Here is a 24835-nt window from a genome sequence, read left to right as displayed (position 1 = left end):
ACTAAACATCATCTGGTTCTCCTCTCCATCATAACAGACTAATGATCTGGTTCTCCTCTCCATCATAACAGACTAAACATCATCTGGTTCTCCTCTCCATCATAACAGACTAACGATAGACATCATCTGGTTCTCCTCTCCATCATAACAGACTAACGATAGACATCATCTGGTTCTCCTCTCCATCATAACAGACTAACGATAGACATCATCTGGTTCTCCTCTCCATCATAACAGACTAACGATAGACATCATCTGGTTCTTCTCTCCATCATAACAGACTAACGATAGACATCATCTGGTTCTTCTCTCCATCATAACATATAATCATTATACATTTCTAAGAAAACTGGAAAACAAAAAATAACTGTTTATAAGAGCTTTATTACGTATTTATTTCTCTCCAAATGATTCACAATTCACAAAGAATTCACGATTCTGAGTATTTTACAGGTGTGACATGTAGTTCTTATGTTGTACACACGATGTCGTCTCAGTCCTAACGTAATAGTTCCAGGAAGTGAGAGAGAGATTTGTTTGAGATTTTGTTGTTGCTCCTTAACCTATACCATATACAGGAAATACATTAGCTATGTGGAATGTAAGCACATTACTGTCATCCATTGTTTCCTGGCCATTCATTTTATTATTTATTATTCCTTTTATTATTTATTCCATCGTCCAGTTGATACATTTATAACAACTGTGTTTTGAGAACCTATCACTTAATTTCACAAGAAACGTTGATGCCCGTTCATCATTCAGGCAGGCGAGATGGTCTCCACCTTCACCTCCTTGTCCTTCACCTTGGAGGAGGAGGAGCCCCACTTGTTCCAGGCCTCAGGGAGGAACGGGATCTTCTCCAGTCTAGAGAGGTAGATGATGGGCTGGATACTACTGCTGATGTTAACGAAGGCGTACCCCACCGGCTGCACCAGGCAGCGGAACGTATCCGGAGGGTAGTGGTCCTGGAAGGGGACATCAGAACACTCAACTGCCGTGCAAACAAATACAACAGGATTGTATCTTTGTTCATATGGCAACATCACAGAGGACAGTGCTACGGTAGGGTTGCAACGCTCTGGTGACTTTCCCAACATTCACAGGTTTTTCCAGAAATCCTTGTTTGCGAGTATTCTGGGTTTCCTGTTGATTCCCTTCCTATTCTGGGAATCTTTCAACCAGGATTTCTAGCAAACGTGGGATTTGGGGGGAAAGTTACTAGAACTGTTCAGACCTGTAGACAAGCCATCTAGGAATGTGTCTTTATACATCAGGCAACATCATTAAGGACAACCATAGAAATAGAATCACTAGAACGGGAGTCCTCATTCAAGTCAATGGGTCAATGAGTCAATGGGAGTCAAATCAATGAGTCAATGACAGTCAAGTCAAGGGATCTGTGATTCAAAGGGAGTCAAGTCAATGGGTCAATGAGCCAATAGGAGTCAAGTCAATGGGTCAATGAGTCAATAGGAGTCAAGTCAATGGGTCAATGAGTCAATAGGAGTCAAGTCAATAGGTCAATGAGTCAATGAGAGTCAATCAATGGGTCAATGGGTCAATGAGTCAAGTCAATGGGTCAATGAGTCAATAGGAGTCAAGTCAATGGGTCAATGAGTCAATAGGAGTCAAGTCAATGGGTCAATGAGTCAATAGGAGTCAAGTCAATGGGTCAATGAGTCAATGAGTCAATGTGAGTCAAGTCAATGGGTCAATGAGTCAATGGGAGTCAAGTCAATAGGTCAATGAGTCAATGGGACAATGTGAGTCAAGTCAATGGGTCAATGAGTCAATAGGAGTCAAGTCAATGGGTCAATGAGTCAATGGGAGTCAAGTCAATGGGTCAATGAGTCAATGAGAGTCAAGTCAATGGGTCTGTGATTCAATGGGAGTCAATGTGAGTCAAAACAATGGGTCAATGAGTCAATAGGAGTCAAGTCAATGGGTCAATGGGAGAAGTCAATGGGTCTGTGATTCTATCTATTCTATTTCGATGGACAATGCCCCCACCCAGGTCATCACCTCAAAAGGGAACAGAGCCACCGGAGGCAAGTAGTTGAACACGATGATGGACAGGACCGACATCACCATCTTGAAGGCCTTCTTCTTCATGGGGTGCATGTCGTCCTTCCCAGAGCCACTGGACCTCTTCAGGGCCACCAGGATGGCCCCGTTACACAACACCATCCAACCAAACGTTGCCAGGATCGTCCCCGTGAAGACCTGAGGGGAGCAGAATCAATCAAATTGATTGATTCATCTATTGATTGAGTGATTGATTGATCTATGGATTGACCTTCTCGAAGTTGTGCAGGCCCCCGATGGTCTTGGCGGAGGCGTAGGTGAAGGTGAGCCCCAGGACCACCGCCGAGAGAGACACCCTGTACTTGGTGTCCTTCAGCTGGCCGTAAGATAGAGGGAAGAGGACCGCCACGAACCGATCCAAACAGATACAGGACAGGAACAGAGGACCGCTGGTGTCCTGGACGAGAAGAAAGTGGAGAAAAAGGAGGAGGAGGAGGAGGAGGAGAAGGAGGAGGAGGAGGAGAAGGAGGAGGAGGAGGAGAATAGGAAGGAGGAGAAGGAGGTGGAGGAGGAGGAGAATAGGAAGGAGGAGAAGGAAGTGGAGGAGGAGGAGGAGGAGGAAGAAGAGGAGGAGGAGGAGGTGGAGAAAAACAAGTTTACTTATTGTCAAACGTCACAGATGAGATGTTACGTACAAGATAGTGGCCCCCTATTCCCTATATAGTGCACTACATTTGACCAGAGCCCAACGAGCACTATGTAGGGAATTGAGTGTCATTTTGGATGTAACCTCTACAACATATGTTCCCTACATAATGTACTTCTTTTGACCAGGGCCCATATTGGTGTCCATGGGGGTGTCTATAAGGGTGTCCATAGGGGTGTCCATAGGGGGTGTCTATAGGGGTGTCTATAGGGGTGTCCATGGGGGTGTCCATATTGGTGTCCATAGGGGTGTCTATAAGGATGCCAATGGGGGTGTCCATAAGGGTGTCCATAAGGGTGTCCATAGTGGTGTCCATAGGGGAGTATATTAGGGTGTCCATAGGGGTGTCCATATGGGTGTCCATAGGGGTGTCTATAGGGGTGTCCATAAGGGTGTCCATAGGGGTGTCTATATTGGTGTACATAGGGGTGTCTATAGGGGTGCCCATAGTGGTGTCTATAGGGGTGTCCATAGGGGTGTCCATGGGGGTGTCCATACGGGTGTCCATAGGGGTGTCTATAGGGGTGTCCATATTGGTGTCAATAGGGGTGTCCATAGGGGTGGCTATAAGGATGTCAATGGGGGTGCCCATATTGGTGTCCATAAGTGTGTCCATAGGGGTGTCCATAGGGGTCCATAGGGGTGTCCATAGGGGTGTCCATAGGGGTGTCTATAGGGGTGTCTATAAGGATGTCAATGGGGGTGTCCATAGGGGTGTCCATATTGGTGTCCATAATGGTGTCCATAAGGGTGTCCATAGGGGTGTCTATAGGGGTGTCCATAGGGGTGTCCATAGGGGTGTCCAAATTGGTGTCCATAGGGGTGTCTATAAGGGTGTCTATAGGGGTGTCCAAAGGGTGTCCATAAGGGTGTCCATAGGGGTGTCTATATTGGTGTACATAGGGGTGTCCATAGGGGTGTCCATGGGGGTGTCTATATGGGTGTCCATAGGGGTGTCTATAAGGATGTCAATGGGGGTGTCCATAGGGGTGTCCATAGGGGTGTCCATAAGGGTGTCCATAGGGTGTCCATAGGGGTGTCCATAAGGGTGTCCATAGGGGTGTCTATATTGGTGTCCATAGGGGTGTCCATAGTGGTGTCTATAGGGGTGTCCATGGGGGTGTCCATAGGGGTGTCCATAGAGGTGTCTATAGGGGTGTCCATATTGGTGTCAATAGGGTCGTCCAAAGGGGTGTCTATAGGGGTGGCTGTAAGGATGTCAATGGGGGTGCCCATATTGGTGTCCATAAAGGTGTCCATATTGGTGTCCATAGGGGTGTCTATAGTGGTGTACATAAGGTGTCCATAGGGGTGTTCATAAAAGTCCATAGGGGTGTCTATAGGGGTGTCCATAGGGGTGTCTATAAGGATGTCCATAGGGGTGTCCATAGGGGTGTCTATAAATGTACATAATGGTGTCCATAGGGGTGTCCATATGGGTGTCCATAGGGGTGTCTATAGGGGTGTCCATAGGGGTGTCCATAAGGGGTGTCAATGGGGTGTCTATAGGGGTGTCCATAGGGGTGTCCATAATGATGTCCATGGGGGTGTCCATATGGGTGTCCATAGGTGTGTCTATAGGGGTGTCCATAAGGGTGTCCATAAGGGTGTCCATAGGGGTGTCCATAGTGGTGTCCATAGGGGTGTCTATAAGGATGTCAATGGGGGTGTCCATAGGGGTGTCCATAGGGGTGTCCATAGGGTGTCCATAGGGGTGTCCATAGGGGTGTCTATAGGGGTGTCTATAAGGATGTCCTTGGTGTGTCCATAAGGGTGTCCATAAGTGGGTGTCCATATTGGTGTCCATAGGGGTGTCCATAGGGGTGTCTATAGTGGTGTCCATAGGGGTGTCCATAGGGGTGTCTATAGGGGTGTCCATAAGGATGTCAATGGGGGTGTCCATAGGGGTGTCCATATTGGTGTCATAATGGTGTCCATAGGGGTGTCTATAGGGGTGTCCATAGGGGTGTCTATAGGGGTGTCCATAATGTGGTGTCCATCTGGGTGTCCATAGGGGTGTCATAGGGGTGTCCATAGGGGTGTCTATAGGGGTGTCCATAGGGATGATCAATAGGGGTGTCCATAGGGGTGTCCATAAGGTGTCCAAAAGGGTGTCCATAGGGGTGTCCATAGGGGTGTCTATAGGGGTGTCCATATTGGTGTCCAATAGGGGTGTCCATAGGGGTGTCCATATGGGTGTCCATAAGGTGTCAATAGGGGTGTCCATAGGGGTGTCTATAGGGGTGGCTATAAGGATGTCAATGGGGTGTCCATAAATATGTCCATAAGGGTGTCCATATTGGTGTCCATAGGGGTGTCCATAGGGGTGTCCCTAGTGGTGTCCATAGGGGTGTCCATAGAGGTGTCCATAGGGTGTCCATAGGGGTGTCCATAGAAGTGTCCATAGTGGTGTCCATAGGGGTGTCCATAGGGGTGTCCATAGGGTGTCTATAGGGTGTCCATATTGGTGTCAATAGGGGTGTCCATAGGGTGTCCATAGGGTGTCCATATTGGTGTCAATAGGGTGTCCATAGGGGTGTCTATAGGGGTGGCTATAAGGATGTCAATGGGTGCCCATATTGGTGTCCATAAGGGTGTCCATATTGGTGTCCATAGGGGTGTCCATAGGGTGTCTATAGTGGTGTCCATAGGGTGTCCATAGAGGTGTCCATAGTGGTGTCCATAGGGGTGTCCATAGGGTGTCCATAGGGTGTCCATAGGGTGTCCATAGGTCCATAGGGTGTCCATAGGGGTGTCTATAGGGGTGTCCATAAGGGTGTCCAAATGTCCATAAGTCCATCTGGGTGTCTATCACTAGGGGTGTCCTATAGCCCTGCACCTTGGGTGTCCAACTATAGAGGTGTCCAGAGGGATGTCCTTGCTAGTGGTGTCTATAGGGGTGTCCAAAAGGGTGTCCATGGGGTGTCCAAGGGGTGTCTATAGGGTGTCCATATTGGTGTCAATAGGGGTGTCCAGGAAGATGTCTATAGGGGTGTTTATAAGGATGTCAATGGGGTGCCCATATTGGTGTCCATAAGGGTGTCCAATATTGGTGTCCATAGTGGTGTCCTAGGGGTGTCTATAGTGGTGTACATAGGGGTGTCCATAGAGGTGTCCATAGTGGTGTCCATAGGGTGTCTATGTAAATATCCATGGAAGAGGTGTCCATAGGGTCAGTCCATAGGGGAGTGTCCATATAAGTGTCACACTGGAAGGAGTATAGGGTCCATAGTGGTTTCTATGGAGGTGTCCATAAGGGTGTCCATAGGGGTGTCCATAGGGTTCTGGTCAAAAGTAGTATGCTATGTAAATATAAGCACACTGGAAGGAGAATAGGGTTATCCTAAATAGCCCTGCACCTTGACTGGAAGGAGAACATGAGAGCGGACCAGACATCCTTGCTGTGCCAGTAGTAGATGTTCAGATAGCTGAAGGGGACCATGATGCCAAAGTAAGTGTCCATGAAGGCCAGACAGCCCAGGAAGATGTCTGAGGAGGACGGCTCCTTACGGTTACGGAACAGAATCACCATGACTACCACAAGGCAAGACAACAATGTTATTAGCTAGTTTCATAGTCCGTCAGAGACAGATATTATTATGTTTTTCTCTGCTCCCGACACCCAAAATATAAACACACTGGAAGGAGTATAGGGTCAGGGGTCAATACCCTGGAGTTATGTAAATATAAACACACTGGAAGGAGTATAGGGTCAGCAGGGGTCAATACCCTGGAGATATGTAAATATAAGCACACTGGAAGGAATATAGGGTCAGGGGTCAATACTCTGGAGTTATGTAAATATAAGCACACTGGAAGGAGTATAGGGTCAGGGGTCAATACTCTGGAGTTATGTAAATATAAGCACACTGGAAGGAGTATATGGTCAGGGGTCAATACCCTGGAGTTATGTAAATATAAGCACACTGGAAGGAGTATAGGGTCAGGGGTCAATACTCTGGAGTTATGTAAATATAAGCACACTGGAAGGAGTATAGGGTCAAGGGTCAATACCCTGGAAAGACACAATGGTACAAGATAGTTCCTGGGATTGGAATCAGCAACCTTACGGCTACTGGTGGACTGCTCTTACCTCTGTAACCTCTGGGGCTACCTACCTAAGATGTTAGCGGGGAGTCCCAGGAACACGTTGAAGGTCTGAACAGACAGGTCGAAGAGGATCCCTGACACATTCTCCTCGCACCCATGAAACACACTGAAGGGTTTGACCGTAGCGTTGGTCACGAGGTCAGTAACAGTACTGTAGAGAGCAGTGGGGAGGCTGGTGGTGTTGAGTGATGAATATAGAGTGAGAGGATCATCCATGGTTTACCTTACACACCGCAGAGGTCAGAGGTCAGAGGTCAGAGGTCAGATTAAACAACACTGATGGAGATAAAAAATACAAAAAAAAGATGAATAAAAAGTGGGGGAAAAAAGCGATTCAAAGATAAACAGACACTTATTAATGAATGTATTTATGAATTGATCTAGTATATACATAATACATTATTACTAAGGGTTAAATTGGACAGGTGGGCAACCATGGTCTGTCACTAATAGACATACAGTGTGGCAGTTAGAAGTAAACCGTCATGAATAATCAACGTCATGCATAAATTATCCAGCAAATGTCCGTAGTAAAATCTCATTTAGATGATTGCGTATATGTTAATCTCCAAAGTCCTAGTTTAACCTTATAGTGGGGAACTGACCCACAACTAAGGAATTAAGCATCACTAAGTATGCTTCCATTTGCCAATGTTTTCATGTCAAATATATCTGTATATATATAGTCCCCTTTAACATCATGGTGTAGCACCTTAGTCCATGCTTTAAAGGCCCAGAGCAGTCAAAATTCAGCTTTTTCTGTGTTTTTTTGTATCATATTGTACACCAGCTGATTAAACGAACACTGTAAAAGTGTGAAAAGATGTATTAGTGTTATTTTCTATTCAGACTCCCAGACAGTCCAAGAAAAATGAATTCTTTGTTGTTGTTGCTAAAAGCAAATTTTGTAAATGCATGACCAATATTAATGTAAAACTATCACAGGAAGGTAGTTAATTGTTACTCAGAAAGGATTTGATATTGAGATAAAAAGGGCTGCATTGGACCTTTAAAGGACCAACCCGGAGTTGATCCCTCCCTTTTTTGAGCTGTTAAATGAATGATATTTAGCCATTGATTCCTGCAGAATAAAATGTATAAATTCCTCATGAGCTTAGTTCAGCTGTCATACCCCATCAGAACCCAAAATATAACCTGTTTTTAATACAATGTTTGTAAACAAAGTAAATGTAAACAAAACACTGTATAGCCTCAAAACACGGTTAAAACTATAATGTTGATATCATGGATGGTCAGTCCTTGTACCCATAGCTCTGTCTGTGAATTTGAGAGTGGCTATATTTCTCTATCCCCATCCCTCACCTGTTAACCAAATGGCCAAGTGGCTGGGTACCGCTTGGTTATTGTTCCAACTGCAGTCTGACCCTTTAACAGAAAGTTCCTTCCCAGCCAGTGTTCTCGTAATTAAACCAAAGAGTCTCAGCTGAGCTGCAGTACGTGTGGACCTCTGTGTCATGATCCTCTTCAGTCACACAGACAGCGGATAAACAGCACACAGGCCTCCCTGCAGGCTATTGTTCTGTTATTCTGGCTCTACCAAGGAGCCCTCTGTGGAACTGACAGTCTCCAATGACACGCTAGAACACTTTAGAGAGCTGAAACAATGTGTAAACTGTGTGCACAGGGAACTGTTCTGTTATTCTGGCTCAATTAGGGACTATAGGGAAGGTTTCTCTTTACCTAGAATGGATGTTCTCTGGAGAGTTAAACTGTGTGCACAGGGAATACACCCTCGCCTGAGGACCACTGGGAGACGAGGACCGCCCCTATTGCACCTGGATAAAAGGACTTGCAGGTCTCCAACAGGTCTGGGGAAGGCAGTATTGATGCTACTCTAACAGGTCTGGGGAAGGCAGTATATTGATGCTGCTCCAACAGGTCTGGGGAAGGCAGTATATTGATGCTGCTCCAACAGGTCTGGGGAAGGCAGTAGCGATGCTACTCCAACAAGTCTGAGGAAGGCAGTAGCGATGCTACTCCAACAGGTCTGGGGAAGGCAGTATTGATGCTGCTCCAACAGGTTTGGGGAAGGCAGTAGCGATGCTACTCCAACAGGTTTGGGGAAGGCAGTATTGATGCTACTCCAACAGGTTTGGGGAAGGCAGTATTGATGCTACTCCAACAGGTTTGGGGAAGGCAGTATTGATGCTACTCCAACAGGTTTGGGGAAGGCAGTATTGATGCTACTCCAACAGGTTTGGGGAAGGCAGTATTGATGCTACTCCAACAGGTCTGGGGAAGGCAGTATTGATGCTACTCCAACAGGTCTGGGGAAGGCAGTATTGATGCTACTCCAACAGGTCTGGGGAAGGCAGTATTGGGAAGGCAGTATTGATGCTACTCCAACAGGTCTGGGGAAGGCAGTATTGATGCTACTCCAACAGGTTTGGGGAAGGCAGTATTGATGCTGCTCCAACAGGTCTGGGGAAGGCAGTATCGATGCTGCTCCAACAGGTCTGGGGAAGGCAGTATTGATGCTGCTCCAACAGGTCTGGGGAAGGCAGTATTGATGCTACTCCAACAGGTCTGGGGAAGGCAGTATTGATGTTACTCCAACAGGTCTGGGGAAGGCAGTATTGATGTTACTCCAACAGGTCTGGGGAAGGCAGTATTGATGTTACTCCAACAGGTCTGGGGAAGGCAGTATTGATGTTACTCCAACAGGTCTGGGGAAGGCAGTATCGATGCTGCTCCAACAGGTCGATGCTACTGTATCTTAGCCATCCACTACACACATATCTTTGATGTATATTTTGCTGTAGAGTCCATATTAACAGTACCAGGCTCTTCATCTTTGACAACCTGCTGTAGAGTCCATATTAACAGTACCAGGCTCTTCATCTTTGACAACCTGCTGTAGAGTCCATATTAACAGTACCAGGCTCTTCATCTTTGACAACCTGCTGTAGAGTCCATATTAACAGTACCAGGCTCTTCATCTTTGACAACCTGCTGTAGAGTCCATATTAACAGTACCAGGCTCTTCATCTTTGACAACCTGCTGTAGAGTCCATATTAACAGTACCAGGCTCTTCATCTTTGACAACCTCCTGTAGAGTCCATATTAACAGTACCAGGCTCTTCATCTTTGACAACCTGCTGTAGAGTCCATATTAACAGTACCAGGCTCTTCATCTTTGACAACCTGTTGTAAAGTCCATATTAACAGTACCAGGCTCTTCATCTTTGACAACCTGCTGTAGAGTCCATATTAACAGTACCAGGCTCTTCATCTTTGACAACCTCCTGTAGAGTCCATATTAACAGTACCAGGCTCTTCATCTTTGACAACCTGCTGTAGAGTCCATATTAACAGTACCAGGCTCTTCATCTTTGACAACCTGCTGTAGAGTCCATATTAACAGTACCAGGCTCTTCATCTTTGACAACCTCTTCATCTTTGACAACCTGCTGTAGAGTCCATATTAACAGTACCAGGCTCTTCATCTTTGACAACCTGCTGTAGAGTCCATATTAACAGTACCAGGCTCTTCATCTTTGACAACCTGCTGTAGAGTCCATATTAACAGTACCAGGCTCTTCATCTTTGACAACCTGCTGTAGAGTCCATATTAACAGTACCAGGCTCTTCATCTTTGACAACCTGCTGTAGAGTCCATATTAACAGTACCAGGCTCTTCATCTTTGACAACCTCCTGTAGAGTCCATATTAACAGTACCAGGCTCTTCATCTTTGACAACCTGCTGTAGGCCTCACAGCTCAGCTTCTCCTTCCCCTTTCGTCTCCCAGGCAGAAGCATTGTGCATCTAATTTGTTTCAAGGAGGCACTTACAGCCAAATGTAATATCTGTTCACTTCTGTGTCGAAGAAAGTGATGGGTATATTTCTATCCAACATATGGCATGAGCCCCCTTCATATTCAATGGGCGTAACACCTGTGTCGAAGAAAGTGATGGGTATATTTCTATCCAACATATGGCACGAGCCCCCTTCATATTCAATGGGCGTAACACCTGTGCTTAGCTCCCTGAATGGAGCCATTTCAGTGCCAATAGAAATTGTATTTGAATTCCACAATTTTGAATTTGTATTAAGATGTTGAAATTTAATTTCATCTTTTAGAATTTGTAATGTACAAATTGAATCATTGAATTCATCAAATTATTATCATCAAACATATTTAATGTTTAAAAACAGAATTTAATTAATATTGCATTCAGTTTTAAAATTCAATGTATTTGAATATTCAAGTTCAATAATTATAAATTCAGTTTCAATATAGTAGATATTGCTTTCCTTGTCCGTGTATCAAGATTGCAAACCATCATTTCAAGTGGATCAGGGTTTCATATATTCAACTTCTCAGATGAATTCTGATTCAGTTTTCAAATTCAGTTCTCTAAATTCAGATTCAAAACCAGAGACAACATCCTGGTACTTTGCCAACCAGGAAACGTGGAGGAGAACAGATAGAATCAAACACTGTGGTCAACAGAAAATGTTGGCATTTTGAATTTGAATGTAGCATGGAAACCAGTTTGGCTATTGGCTAATATAACCCCATTCCTGAAAGCTAAGACTTTATGGAGCATGGATGTGTTCCCCTCTATGGAGATCATTGGGTTCGAACTGTTACAGACCTATATCCATCCTGCCCTGCCTATCTAAGGTCTTCGAAAGCCAAGTCAACAAACAGGTCACTGACCATCTCGAATCCCACCGTACCTTCTCCGCTGTGCAATCTGGCTTCCGAGCCGGTCACGGGTGCACCTCAGCCACGCTCAAGGTACTAAACGATATCATAACCGCCATCGATAAAAGACAGTACTGTGCAGCCGTCTTCATTGACCTTGCCAAGGCTTTCGACTCTGTCAATCACCATATTCTCATCGGCAGACTCAGTACTCTCGGTTTTTCGGATGACTGCCTTGCCTGGTTCACCAATTACTTTGCAGACAGAGTTCAGTGTGTCAAATCGGAGGGCATGCTGTCCGGTCCTCTGGCAGTCTCTATGGGGGTGCCACAGGGTTCAATTCTCGGGCCGACTCTTTTCTCTGTGTATATCAATGATGTTGCTCTTGCTGCGGGCGATTCCCTGATCCACCTCTACGCAGACGACACCATTCTATATACTTTCGGCCCGTCATTGGACTCTGTGCTATCTAACCTCCAAACAAGCTTCAATGCCATACAACACTCCTTCCGTGGCCTCCAACTGCTCTTAAACGCTAGTAAAACCAAATGCATGCTTTTCAACCGATCGCTGCCTGCACCCGCATGCCCGACTAGCATCACCACCCTGGATGGTTCCGACCTTGAATATGTGGACATCTATAAGTACCTAGGTGTCTGGCTAGACTGCAAACTCTCCTTCCAGACTCATATCAAACATCTCCAATCAAAAATCAAATCAAGAGTCGGCTTTCTATTCCGCAACAAAGCCTCCTTCACTCACGCCGCCAAGCTTACCCTAGTAAAACTGACTATCCTACCAATCCTCGACTTCGGCGATGTCATCTACAAAATGGCTTCCAACACTCTACTCAGCAAACTGGATGCAGTATATCACAGTGCCATCCGTTTTGTCACTAAAGCACCTTATACCACCCACCACTGCGACTTGTATGCTCTAGTCGGCTGGCCCTCGCTACATATTCGTCGCCAGACCCACTGGCTCCAGGTCATCTACAAGTCCATGCTAGGTAAAGCTCCGCCTTATCTCAGTTCACTGGTCACGATGGCAACACCCATCCGTAGCACGCGCTCCAGCAGGTGTATCTCACTGATCATCCCTAAAGCCAACACCTCATTTGGCCGCCTTTCGTTCCAGTACTCTGCTGCCTGTGACTGGAACGAATTGCAAAAATCGCTGAAGTTGGAGACTTTTATCTCCCTCACCAACTTCAAACATCAGCTATCTGAGCAGCTAACCGATCGCTGCAGCTGTACATAGTCTATTGGTAAATAGCCCACCCATTTTCACCTACCTCATCCCCATACTGTTTTTATTTATTTACTTTTCTGCTCTTTTGCACACCAATATCTCTACCTGTACATGACCATCTGATCATTTATCACTCCAGTGTTAATCTGCAAAATTGTAACTATTCGTCTACCTCCTCATGCCTTTTGCACACATTGTATATAGACTCCCCCCTTTGTTTTCTACTGTGTTATTGACTTGTTAATTGTTTACTCCATGTGTAACTCTGTGTTGTCTGTTCACACTGCTATGCTTTATCTTGGCCAGGTCGCAGTTGTAAATGAGAACTTGTTCTCAACTAGCCTACCTGGTTAAATAAAGGTGAAATAAAAAATAAATAAAACATGGAGATCACATAGAGATCACATAGAGATCACACAGAGATCACACAGTGATCACATAGAGATCACATAGAGATCACATGGAGATCACACAGAGATCACACAGTCACATAGAGATCACATGGAGATCACACAGAGATCACACAGAGATCACACAGTGATCACATAGAGATCACATAGAGATCACATGGAGATCACACAGAGATCACACAGAGATCACATAGAATTGAACCCCCATAACAATATAGTTGAACTGTCCTGTCATAGCCCTTCTACTAAGGCCTTTCCACTGCCTATTTCATCTTCTTCTTGTGACTGACTGGGTTCGAACCAGGTCTCCTGCATGTCACAAGACTGTGTTAGATAAAGCCCATAGGGATTAGTTCTGGAGCTAACACAAGTCTTCAAGTCTCCAACAACGTTTATCAAACCACCTAGGTTATATCCATGTTCCAGAGATTCTTAGCTTTCAGGAATGGGGTCATATTAGCTAATAGCCAAAACGGTTGAAATGCTAGATTCAAAATCATTGGAAGAAAATAAACTCAACATGCCACATGGTCTTCAGGAACCAGCAGAGCTTTCTGTTGACCACAGTGTTTGATTCTATCTGTTCTCCTCCACCTTTCCTGGCTGGCAAAGTACCAGGATGTTGTCTCTGGTTTTGAATCTGAATTTAAAGAACTGAATTTGAAAACTGAATCAGAATTCATCTGAGAAGTTGAATATATGAAACGCTGATTAGTCAGTCCATTGTTTACATTATTCATCTCATATGTATACGTATATACTGTACTCTATATCATCTACTGCATCCTTATGTAATACATGTATCACTAGTCACTTTAAACTATGCTACCTAATATAATGTTTACATACCCTACATTATTCATCTCATATGCATACGTATATACTGTACTCTATATCATCTACTGCATCTTTATGTAATACATGTATCACTAGCCACTTTAAACTATGCCACTTTGTTTACATACTCATCTCATATGTATATACTGTACTCTATACCATCTACTGCATCCTTATGTAATACATGTATCACTAGCCACTTTAACTATGCCACTTATTTTACATACTCATCTCATATGTATATACTGTACTCGATACCATCTACTGTATCTTGCCTATGCCGCTCTGTACCATCACTCATTCATCAAATCAAATCAAATTTATTTATATAGCCCTTCGTACATCAGCTGATATCTCAAAGTGCTGTACAGAAACCCAGCCTAAAACCCCAAACAGCAAGCAATGCAGGTGTAGAATTCATATATCTTTATGTACATATTCTTTATCCCTTTACACTTGTGTGTATAAGGTAGTAGTTTTGGAATTGTTAGCTAGATTACTCGTTGGTTATTACTGCATTGTCGGAACTAGAAGCACAAGCATTTCGCTACACTCGCATTAACATCTGCTAACCATGTGTATGTGACAAATAAAAATTTGATTTGATTTGATTGGTCAGTCCATTGTTGATACAGTCCCTAAATGTTTCACGCCAACAGTCAAGTTCTCAAGGTACTGGACTTTTAAGAAGAAACGTGTTATAATGATGCAAATTGCACTTAACGAAAAAATTATTAAATTAAAATTGCTTGACTGCTGACATGTAAATCATTTTGGGACTGTATCAACAGTGGACTAATGAGAACAAAATAGATAGTTTGAGTCATATTGCCCTTCAAACATAAACAAATATTACATTCAAATTCAATACCTTAAACCCAAATTCAAAATGATTCAATTCTGTCACTGAAATGGCTCCCTATCCCTGTCTCAGTCCCTTATAGGCACCTACTCTGTATACAGAGATGTTTCAGCGAACCACATGAGATGTGTTGTGAATTACCTCACCTGAGACCTGAAGACGTATGTACCCCCTCTCTCTGTCCCCCCCCCTAGGGCAGAACCTCTCCAGTGGGACCACACAGTCAGATGAACACACGGAGAGGAGAGGCTGTTTGTCACACCGACTCCCTAGAGAAGCCGGGCTTTAATAAACTGTGTTTTTCATCCTCCAGTCATAACAACCGGTTAACAGTACGGCTGATGGATAGAACGGTTTGGGTTCGGGAAGCAGCGACTAAATATCACAGAATTACAAGTCCTGTGTAATAACTGGTTCTGTTTAATAGAAACGTCATTTAGAAAAAATGTTTAAATCTAATTTTACATGAGACAAATAGAATGTATTAAATGATAACATACCGCAGTAACTTTCTCCTGACTAACGGGAAATAAAAGAGTAGATGATTTACCATCTATTCTTTAAGGGACAATCAGCCGTTGCTACATCCATTTTTTTGGGACTAAATTAATAATAGATACCCATATATTCTTGAAGAATATAACTTATCTTAATGCCTCATGAGCTTAGTTCAACAGTCGCACCCCATCAGAACCCCCAAACATTATCTTGTTTTACTCCAATGTTTTGTAGACAAAGTGAATGTAAACAAACTCAAAACCTGGTTTTAAAACGATCAAATGTTGATTTCATGGATGTTTAGTCCTTGCTTCCATAGCAGTGTGTCTCCAAGCCCCCACAACCCCTCAGCTTTTTACCGAAAACAACTCTTGGTTGATGTTTTTAACTGTGAATGCATCTTTAGGGCTCTCTTCATTCTGTGTGACTGAAACATTTCAGATCACCGTTACATTTATATTGCAGTGTTTACTGTGAATGCAGTCCCGGCTAACAGGACCCACCAGGACATCACATGTCAATCAAGTTGTAAGGCTGAACGTCTGCGATACGGATTGAATAGAGCCCTTTAACATCCGCTGTTAACCCACTGTTAACCCACAGCATCTAAATGAACATACCCCATCAAGGTGCAGAGCATTCAGTGAGATATATCCTCTACTCTCACCGTACATATCTGACTCTGACATCATCATCTCAACTGGAATTACAGTAAGATACTTTTATTGATCCATTTTTAGTTGATCAATACATTCATATCAAACCGTCTGAACCCTCTACTGCTGTAGCTTTCAGAGCTGACTGTTATTATTGTCTTTCCGATGCGTTCAGTAAAATAACCTTCGGTTACCAGCCTGTATCGTTTATCAAATGCCATCCATCGTTTACACTCAATTCGTTGTGTGCGTTGATTCCACACCTTCCATACAAAACACAGTAGCACCATTAACACATGATCAAGTGGAATCTGCAGACAACTTACCGAAGAGAAGGTGATCTCCTTCAGAGTTGATCTATATCCTCCAAGTGTGAAATAATATCATCCAGGATCTATCTGAATGTGAGAAGACTTTGATTTATACACATGATCTGAAGCCTGAGGGACTGTGGACAACAGGGGAGGAGGGAGGATCTCCCAGAGGATGTGAACCCCATGGGGACAGACAGGTGTGTGATGTGCAGCGAAGCTCAGGTGTTTGTTCACCAGCGACCTTCAACTCAATGCTTCACCAGCCAATGGAGACAGACAGGTGTAGAGTACAGGTGTAGTGTATAGGTGTAGTGTACAGGTGTAGTGTATAGGTGTAGTGTACAGGTATAGCATACATGTGTAGTGTACAGGTGTAGTGTACAGGTGTAGTGTACAGGTGTAGTATACAGGTGTAGTATAGAGGTGTAGTGTACAGGTGTAGTATACAGGTGTAGTGTACAGGTGTATTATACAGGTGTAGTGTATAGGTGTAGTGTATAGGTGTAGTGTACATGTGTAGTGTACAGGTGTAGTGTACAGCTATAGCATACATGTGTAGTATAGAGGTGTAGTGTACAGGTGTAGTATACAGGTGTAGTGTACAGGTGTAGTATACAGGTGTAGTGTACAGGTGTAGTGTACAGGTGTAGTGTACAGGTGTAGTGTAAAGGTGTAGTGTACAGGTGTAGTGTATAGGTGTAGTGTACAGGTGTAGTGTACAGGTATAGCATACATGTGTAGTGTACAGGTGTAGTGTACAGGTGTAGTATACAGGTGTAGTATAGAGGTGTAGTGTACAGGTGTAGTATACAGGTGTAGTATACAGGTGTAGTGTACAGGTGTAGTGTACAGGTGTAGTGTACAGGTGTAGTGTACATGTGTAGTGTACATGTGTAGTGTACAGGTGTAGTGTACAGGTGTAGTATACAGGTGTAGTATAGAGGTGTAGTGTACAGGTGTAGTATACAGGTGTAGTGTACAGGTGTAGTATACAGGTGTAGTGTACAGGTGTAGTGTACAGGTGTAGTATACAGTTGTAGTATACAGGTGTAGTATACAGGTGTAGTGTACAGGTGTAGAGTACAGGTGTAGTGTACAGGTGTAGTATACAGGTGTAGTGTACAGGTGTAGTGTACAGGTGTAGTATACAGATGTAGTGTACAGGTGTAGTGTACAGGTGTAGTGTACAGGTGTAGTGTAAAGTTGTAGTGTACAGGTGTAGAGTACAGGTGTAGTGTACAGGTGTAGTATACAGGTGTAGTATACAGGTGTAGTATACAGGTGTAGTATACAGGTGTAGTGTACAGGTGTAGAGTACAGGTGTAGTGTACAGGTGTAGTATACAGGTGTAGTGTACAGGTGTAGTGTACAGGTGTAGTATACAGATGTAGTGTACAGGTGTAGTGTACAGGTGTAGTATACAGGTGTAGTGTACAGGTGTAGAGTGCAGGTGTAGTGTACAGGTGTAGTATAGAGGTGTAGTATACAGGTGTAGTGTACAGGTGTAGTATACAGGTGTAGTGTACATGTGTAGAGTACAGGTGTAGTTTACAGGTGTAGTATACAGGTGTAGTATACAGGTGTAGTGTACAGGTGTAGTATACAGGTGTAGTGTACATGTGTAGAGTACAGGTGTAGTGTACAGGTGTAGTATACAGGTGTAGTGTACAGGTGTAGAGTACAGGTGTAGTGTACAGGTGTAGAGTACAGGTGTAGTGTACAGGTGTAGTATACAGGTGTAGTGTACAGGTTTAGTGTACAGGTGTAGTATACAGGTGTAGTGTACAGGTGTAGTGTACAGGTGTAGAGTACAGGTGTAGTGTACAGGTGTAGTGTACAGGTGTAGTGTACAGGTGTAGTGTACAGGTGTAGTGTACAAGTGTAGTATACCGGTGTAGTGTACAGGTGTAGTATACAGGTGTAGTGTACAGGTCTAGTGTACTAGTGTACAGGTGTTTGTTAGCCAGGGGCTCTCTCAGGAGTGGAGTCTCTTCAACTCTGTCCTCCATCAACAACAGGAGTTCAGTCTTTACAATATGTTACAATGAGTATCACGATGTTACAATGAGTATCAAGACCTTGAGGATGAAGTCAAATTCAATTCCTTTACATTGATTCTGTGTATATTTGTATCCTGACTGTTTCCCTGAACATGAAGACAAATTGAATTCCTTCATTGATTGTGTGTTTATTTGTTTCCTGACTTTTTCCCTGAACATGAGGCCTCTGATCTAAATGATGACAATAGAAGGGTTGCTGCTACTGTTGATAACATGGAACCACTCTGATAAAGCCTCAGAGCCAGGCTCTGATTTGGCATCATGGGACATGGTCCTGCTGGTGAGGGTGGTCCTGGTAGATGTGGTCCTGGTGGGGGTGGTCCTGATAGGGTTTGGTCCTGGTGGGGGTGGTCCTGGTGGATGTGGTCCTGGTGGGGGTGGTCCTGGTGGTGAGGGTGGTCGTGGTGGGGGTGGTCCTGATAGGGTGGTCCTGGTGGGGGTGGTCCTGGTGGGGGTGGTCCTGGTGGATGTGGTCCTGGTGGGGGTGGTCCTGGTGGGGGTGGTCCTGGCGGGGGTGGTCGTGATAGGGTGGATTTGGTGAGGGAGGTCCTGGTGAGGGTGGTCCTGGTGGGGGTGGTCCTGGTAGGGTGGTCCTGGTAGGGTGGTCCTGATAGGGTGGTCCTGGTAGGGTGGTCCTGATAGGGTGGTTCTGGTGAGGGTGGTCCTGACAGGATGGTCCTGGTGGGGGTGGTCCTGGTGGGGGTGGTCCTGGTGGGTGTTGTCGTGATAGGGTGGTTTTGGTGAGGGAGGTCCTGGTGAGGGTGGTCCTGGTGGGGGTGGTCCTGGTAGGGTGGTCCTGGTGGGGGTGGTCCTGGTGGGGTGCTGCTGGTGGATGTGGTCCTGGTGGGGGTGGTCCTGGTGGATGTGGTCCTGATAGGGTGGTCCGGGTGGGGGTGGTCCTGATAGGGTGGTCCTGGTGGATGTGGTCCTGGTGGGGGTGGTCCTGGTGGATGTGGTCCTGGTGGGGGTGGTCCTGGTGGGGGTGGTCCTGGTGGGGGTGGTCCTGGCGGGGTGGTCGTGATAGGGTGGTTTTGGTGAGGGAGGTCCTGGTGAGGGTGGTCCTGGTGGGGGTGGTCCTGGTAGGGGTGGTCCTGGTAGGGTGGTCCTGGTAGGGTGGTCCTGATAGGGTGGTTCTGGTGAGGGTGGTCCTGACAGGGTGGTCCTGGTGGGGGTGGTCCTGGCGGGGGTTGTCGTGATAGGGTGGTTTTGGTGAGGGAGGTCCTGGTGAGGGTGGTCCTGGTGGGGGTGGTCCTGGTAGGGTGGTCCTGGTGGGGGTGGTCCTGATGGGGGTGGTCCTGATGGGGGTGGTCCTGATAGGGGTGGTCCTGGTAAGGGTGGTCCTGGTGAGGGTGATCCTGGTAGGGTGGTCCTGATAGGGTGGTCCTGATAGGGTGGTTCTGGTGAGGGTGGTCCTGATAAGGTGGTCCTGGTGGGGGTGGCGGTCTGCCCAGAGGCAGTTAGTGTCAGTGTCATCTCCACTCCACACTTGAGTAAAACATCTAACCTGACGACTAGATGGTGAACCCAGGTGCTAGAAAACACCAGGAATGATGGACAATATAGTGTGTGTGTGTGTGTGTGTGTGTGTGTGTGTGTGTGTGTGTGTGTGTGTGTGTGTCAGTATATATTTGGATTGATTGACATCCAGGTCAGTGTAAGAGCATTAACCTTCCCAGGTGGGTTAAATGAATCCGATGTTCTGTTCTATTCCTATGTGGACTCAATGACACAACGCTGTCTCACTGTCCTGTATCATATAGAGACTAGAGAGACAGAACACGGCACTGTCTCACTGTCCTGTATCATATAGAGACCAGAGACAGAACACAGCACTGTCTCACTGTCCTGTCTCATATAGAGACTAGAGAGACAGAACACAGCACTGTCTCACTGTCCTGTAGAGAGACAGAACACAGCACTGTCTCACTGTCCTGTATCATATAGAGACTAGAGAGACAGAACACAGCACTGTCTCACTGTCCTGTATCATATAGAGACTAGAGAGACAGAACACAGCACTGTCTCACTGTCCTGTATCATATAGAGACTAGAGAGACAGAACACAGCACTGTCTCACTGTCCTGTATCATATAGAGACTAGAGAGACAGAACACAGCACTGTCTCACTGTCCTGTATCATATAGAGACTAGAGAGACAGAACACAGCACTGTCTCACTGTCCTGTATCATATAGAGACTAGAGAGACAGAACACAGCACTGTCTCACTGTCCTGTAACATATAGAGACTAGAGAGACAGAACACAGCACTGTCTCACTGTCCTGTCTCACATAGAGACTAGAGACAGAACACAGCACTGTCTCACTGTCCTGTCTGACATAGAGACTAGAGACAGAACACAGCACTGTCTCACTGTCCTGTCTCACATAGAGACTAGAGACAGAACACAGCACTGTCTCACTGTCCTGTAACATATAGAGACTAGAGAGACAGAACACAGCACTGTCTCACTGTCCTGTAGAGACTAGAGACAGAACACAGCACTGTCTCACTGTCCTGTAACATATAGAGACTAGAGACAGAACACAGCACTGTCTCACTGTCCTGTATATAGAGACTAGAGACAGAACACAGCACTGTCTCACTGTCCTGTATCATATAGAGACTAGAGACAGAACACAGCACTGTCTCACTGTCCTGTATCATATAGAGACTAGAGACAGAACACAGCACTGTCTCACTGTCCTGTATCATATAGAGACTAGAGAGACAGAACACAGCACTGTCTCACTGTCCTGTATCATATAGAGACTAGAGACTAGAGACAGAACACAGCACTGTCTCACTGTCCTGTATAGAGACTAGAGACAGAACACAGCACTGTCTCATATAGAGACTAGAGAGACAGAACACAGCACTGTCTCACTGTCCTGTAACATATAGAGACTAGAGACAGAACACAGCACTGTCTCACTGTCCTGTATCATATAGAGACTAGAGAGACAGAACACAGCACTGTCTCACTGTCCTGTATCATATAGAGACTAGAGACAGAACACAGCACTGTCTCACTGTCCTGTATCATATAGAGACTAGAGACAGAACACAGCACTGTCTCACTGTCCTGTATCATATAGAGACTAGAGACAGAACACAGCACTGTCTCACTGTCCTGTATCATATAGAGACTAGAGAGACAGAACACAGCACTGTCTCACTGTCCTGTATCATATAGAGACTAGAGACAGAACACAGCACTGTCTCACTGTCCTGTAACATATAGAGACTAGTCTCAGCACTGTCTCACTGTCCTGTATCATATAGAGACTAGAGACAGAACACAGCAGAGAGACAGAACACAGCACTGTCTCACTGTCCTGTATCATATAGAGACTAGAGAGACAGAACACAGCACTGTCTCACTGTCCTGTATCATACTAGAGACTAGAGACAGAACACAGCACTGTCTCACTGTCCTGTCTCACATAGAGACTAGAGACAGAACACAGCACTGTCTCACTGTCCTGTCTGACATAGAGACTAGAGACAGAACACAGCACTGTCTCACTGTCCTGTATCATATAGAGACTAGAGACAGAACACGGCACTGTCTCACTGTCCTGTCTCACATAGAGACTAGAGACAGAACACAGCACTGTCTCACTGTCCTGTCTCACATAGAGACTAGAGACAGAACACAGCACTGTCTCACTGTCCTGTATCATATAGAGACTAGAGACAGAACACAGCACTGTCTCACTGTCCTGTCTCACATAGAGACTAGAGAGACAGAACACAGCACTGTCTCACTGTCCTGTAACATTTGGAGACTAGAGAGACAGAACTGAAGAGACAGAACACACACTAATATTGCACCCTATTACCTATATAGTGCACTACATTGGACCTGGGTCTATATCTAGGGTGCAATGGAGGCTGCTGATTGGAGGACAGCTCACAATAATGTCTGGAACGGAGCAAATGGAATGGCACCCAAAGACCAGGAAACCATGGAAACCATGTGTTTGATGTATTTGATACCATTCCACTGACTCCGCCCCCATCCTCCCCAATTAAGGTGCCACCAGCCTCCTGTGGTAGGGAACAGGGTTGCCATTCAGGATGCAGATAAAGAGACAGAACAAACCTCCATCTGATGGTTACCTATTACTGGTACATCTGGTAGTAACCTCAGTCAACCATAGAGGGCAGTAGTGATCTGTCATTTAGAGCTGGAATGAACTGTGGATCTCTCACTGAGAATGAACAGGCCAGTTACACATACTGCTCTCTCACTGAGAATGAACAGGCCAGTTACACATACTGCTCTCTCACTGAGAATGAACAGGCCAGTTACACCTACTGCTCTCTCACTGAGAATGAACAGGCCAGTTACACCTACTGCTCTCTCACTGAGAATGAACAGGCCAGTTACACCTACTGCTCTCTCACTGAGAATGAACAGGCCAGTTACACCTACTGCTCTCTCACTGAGAATGAACAGGCCAGTTAAACATACTGCTCTCTCACTGAGAATGAACAGGCCAGTTAAACATACTGCTCTCTCACTGAGAATGAACAGGCCAGTTACACATACTGCTCTCTCACTGCCTGCTGCTCTGTTAGGAGGGGTTGTTGAATGTCATTACAGGAATGAAAATAGATCCTAGTCTTATCTTGAACTGTGAAGTTGATCCTACCATCCTGAAGGTGGAGACAGTACAGGTGTATCAAACCTGGGACCGAGAGACTGAGAAACAGCTGCAATCTCCAGGCCGTCAGACTGTTATTCACCACTAGCCGGCCTCCACCCAGTAACCTGCCCTGAACTCAGACACTGTTACTATCCTGCTACCACCCAGTAACCTGCCCTGAACTCAGACACTGTTACTATCCTGCTACCACCCAGTAACCTGCCCTGAACTCAGACACCTGCCCTGAACTCAGACACTGTTACTATCCTGCCTCCACCCAGTAACCTGCCCTGAACTCAGACACTGTTACTATCCTGCTACCACCCAGTAACCTGCCCTGAACTCAGACACTGTTACTATCCTGCCTCCACCCAGTAACCTGCCCTGAACTCAGAACTCAGACACTGTTAGACACTGTCCTGCTACCACCCAGTAACCTGCCCTGAACTCAGACACTGTTACTATCCTGCTACCACCCAGTAACCTGCCCTGAACTCAGACACTGTTACTATCCTGCTACCACCCAGTAACCTGCCCTGAACTCAGACACTGTTACTATCCTGCTACCACCCAGTAACCTGCCCTGAACTCAGACACTGTTACTATCCTGCCTCCACCCAGTAACCTGCCCTGAACTCAGACACTGTTACTATCCTGCTACCACCCAGTAACCTGCCCTGAACTCAGACACTGTTACTATCCTGCCTCCACCCAGTAACCTGCCCTGAACTCAGACACTGTTACTATCCTGCTACCACCCAGTAACCTGCCCTGAACTCAGACACTGTTACTATCCTGCTACCACCCAGTAACCTGCCCTGAACTCAGACACTGTTACTATCCTGCTACCACCCAGTAACCTGCCCTGAACTCAGACACTGTTACTATCCTGCTACCACCCAGTAACCTGCCCTGCACCTCAGACACTGTTACTATCCTGCTATCATCCGGTACTCTACCCTGCACCTTAGAGACTGTTATTATCCTGCTATCATCCGCGGCATACACATCACAGACAAACTGAATTGGTCCACTCACACAGACAGCATCGTGAGGAAGGCGCAGCAGCGCCTCTTCAACCTCAGGAGGCTGAAGAAATTCGGCTTGTCACCAAAAGCACTCACAAACTTCTACAGATGCACAATCGAGAGCATCCTGGCGGGCTGTATCACTGCCTGGTACGGCAACTGCTCCGCCCACAACCGTAAGGCTCTCCAGAGGGTAGTGAGGTCTGCACAACGCATCACCGGGGGCAAACTACCTGCCCTCCAGGACACCTACACCACCCGATGTTACAGGAAGGCCATAAAGATCATCAAGGACAACAACCACCCGAGCCACTGCCTGTTCACCCCGCTATCATCCAGAAGGCGAGGTCAGTACAGGTGCATCAAAGCTGGGACCGAGAGACTGAAAAACAGCTTCTATCTCAAGGCCATCAGACTGTTAAACAGCCACCACTAACATTGAGTGGCTGCTGCCAACACACTGACACTGACTCAACTCCAGCCACTTTAATAATGGGAATTGATGGGAAATGATGTAAATATATCACTAGCCACTTTAAACAATGCTACCTTATATAATGTTACTTACCCTACATTATTCATCTCATATGCATACGTTGATACTGTACTCTATATCATCGACTGCATCCTTATGTAATACATGTATCACTAGCCACTTTAACTATGCCACTTTGTTTACATACTCATCTCATATGTATATACTGTACTCGATATCATCTACTGTATCTTGCCTATGCTGCTCTGT

At 45.6% G+C, this 24835-nt stretch overlaps 1 protein-coding gene across 1 annotated transcript; it reads right to left on the bottom strand.

Annotated features, from left to right (window-relative positions):
• Positions 1-442: 442 nt before the first annotated feature.
• Positions 443-7060, bottom strand: LOC121845375 (G-protein coupled receptor 183-A-like). Its single transcript, XM_042316625.1, has 5 exons — positions 6853-7060; positions 6100-6268; positions 2300-2492; positions 2026-2226; positions 443-968 (listed from the first exon to the last, which is right to left on the bottom strand). Exons 1-5 carry the CDS (start codon positions 7058-7060, stop codon positions 762-764), a joined length of 978 nt encoding a protein of 325 aa, XP_042172559.1. The 3' UTR covers positions 443-761.
• Between the last annotated feature and the right edge of the window lie 17775 nt (positions 7061-24835).

Source organism: Oncorhynchus tshawytscha, unplaced genomic scaffold, assembly GCF_018296145.1.
Source record: "Oncorhynchus tshawytscha isolate Ot180627B unplaced genomic scaffold, Otsh_v2.0 Un_contig_5150_pilon_pilon, whole genome shotgun sequence".
Classification (NCBI taxonomy): domain Eukaryota; kingdom Metazoa; phylum Chordata; class Actinopteri; order Salmoniformes; family Salmonidae; genus Oncorhynchus; species Oncorhynchus tshawytscha.
The sequence above is the reverse complement of the archived record's forward strand: the minus strand, read 5'-3'. Positions and strand labels throughout refer to the sequence as shown.

Bases quoted from the DNA above. Each gene is read 5' to 3' on its own strand.
- LOC121845375 (XM_042316625.1), bottom strand. From the start codon at position 7,060: ATGGATGATCCTCTCACTCTATATTCATCACTCAACACCACCAGCCTC. The intron at 2,493-6,099 runs GTCAAGGTGCAG...CCACTTTCTTCT, and splicing joins GCTCTCATGTTCTCCTTCCA to CGTCCAGGACACCAGCGGTC. The intron at 2,227-2,299 runs GTCAATCCATAG...TGCTCCCCTCAG, and splicing joins GCCTGCACAACTTCGAGAAG to GTCTTCACGGGGACGATCCT.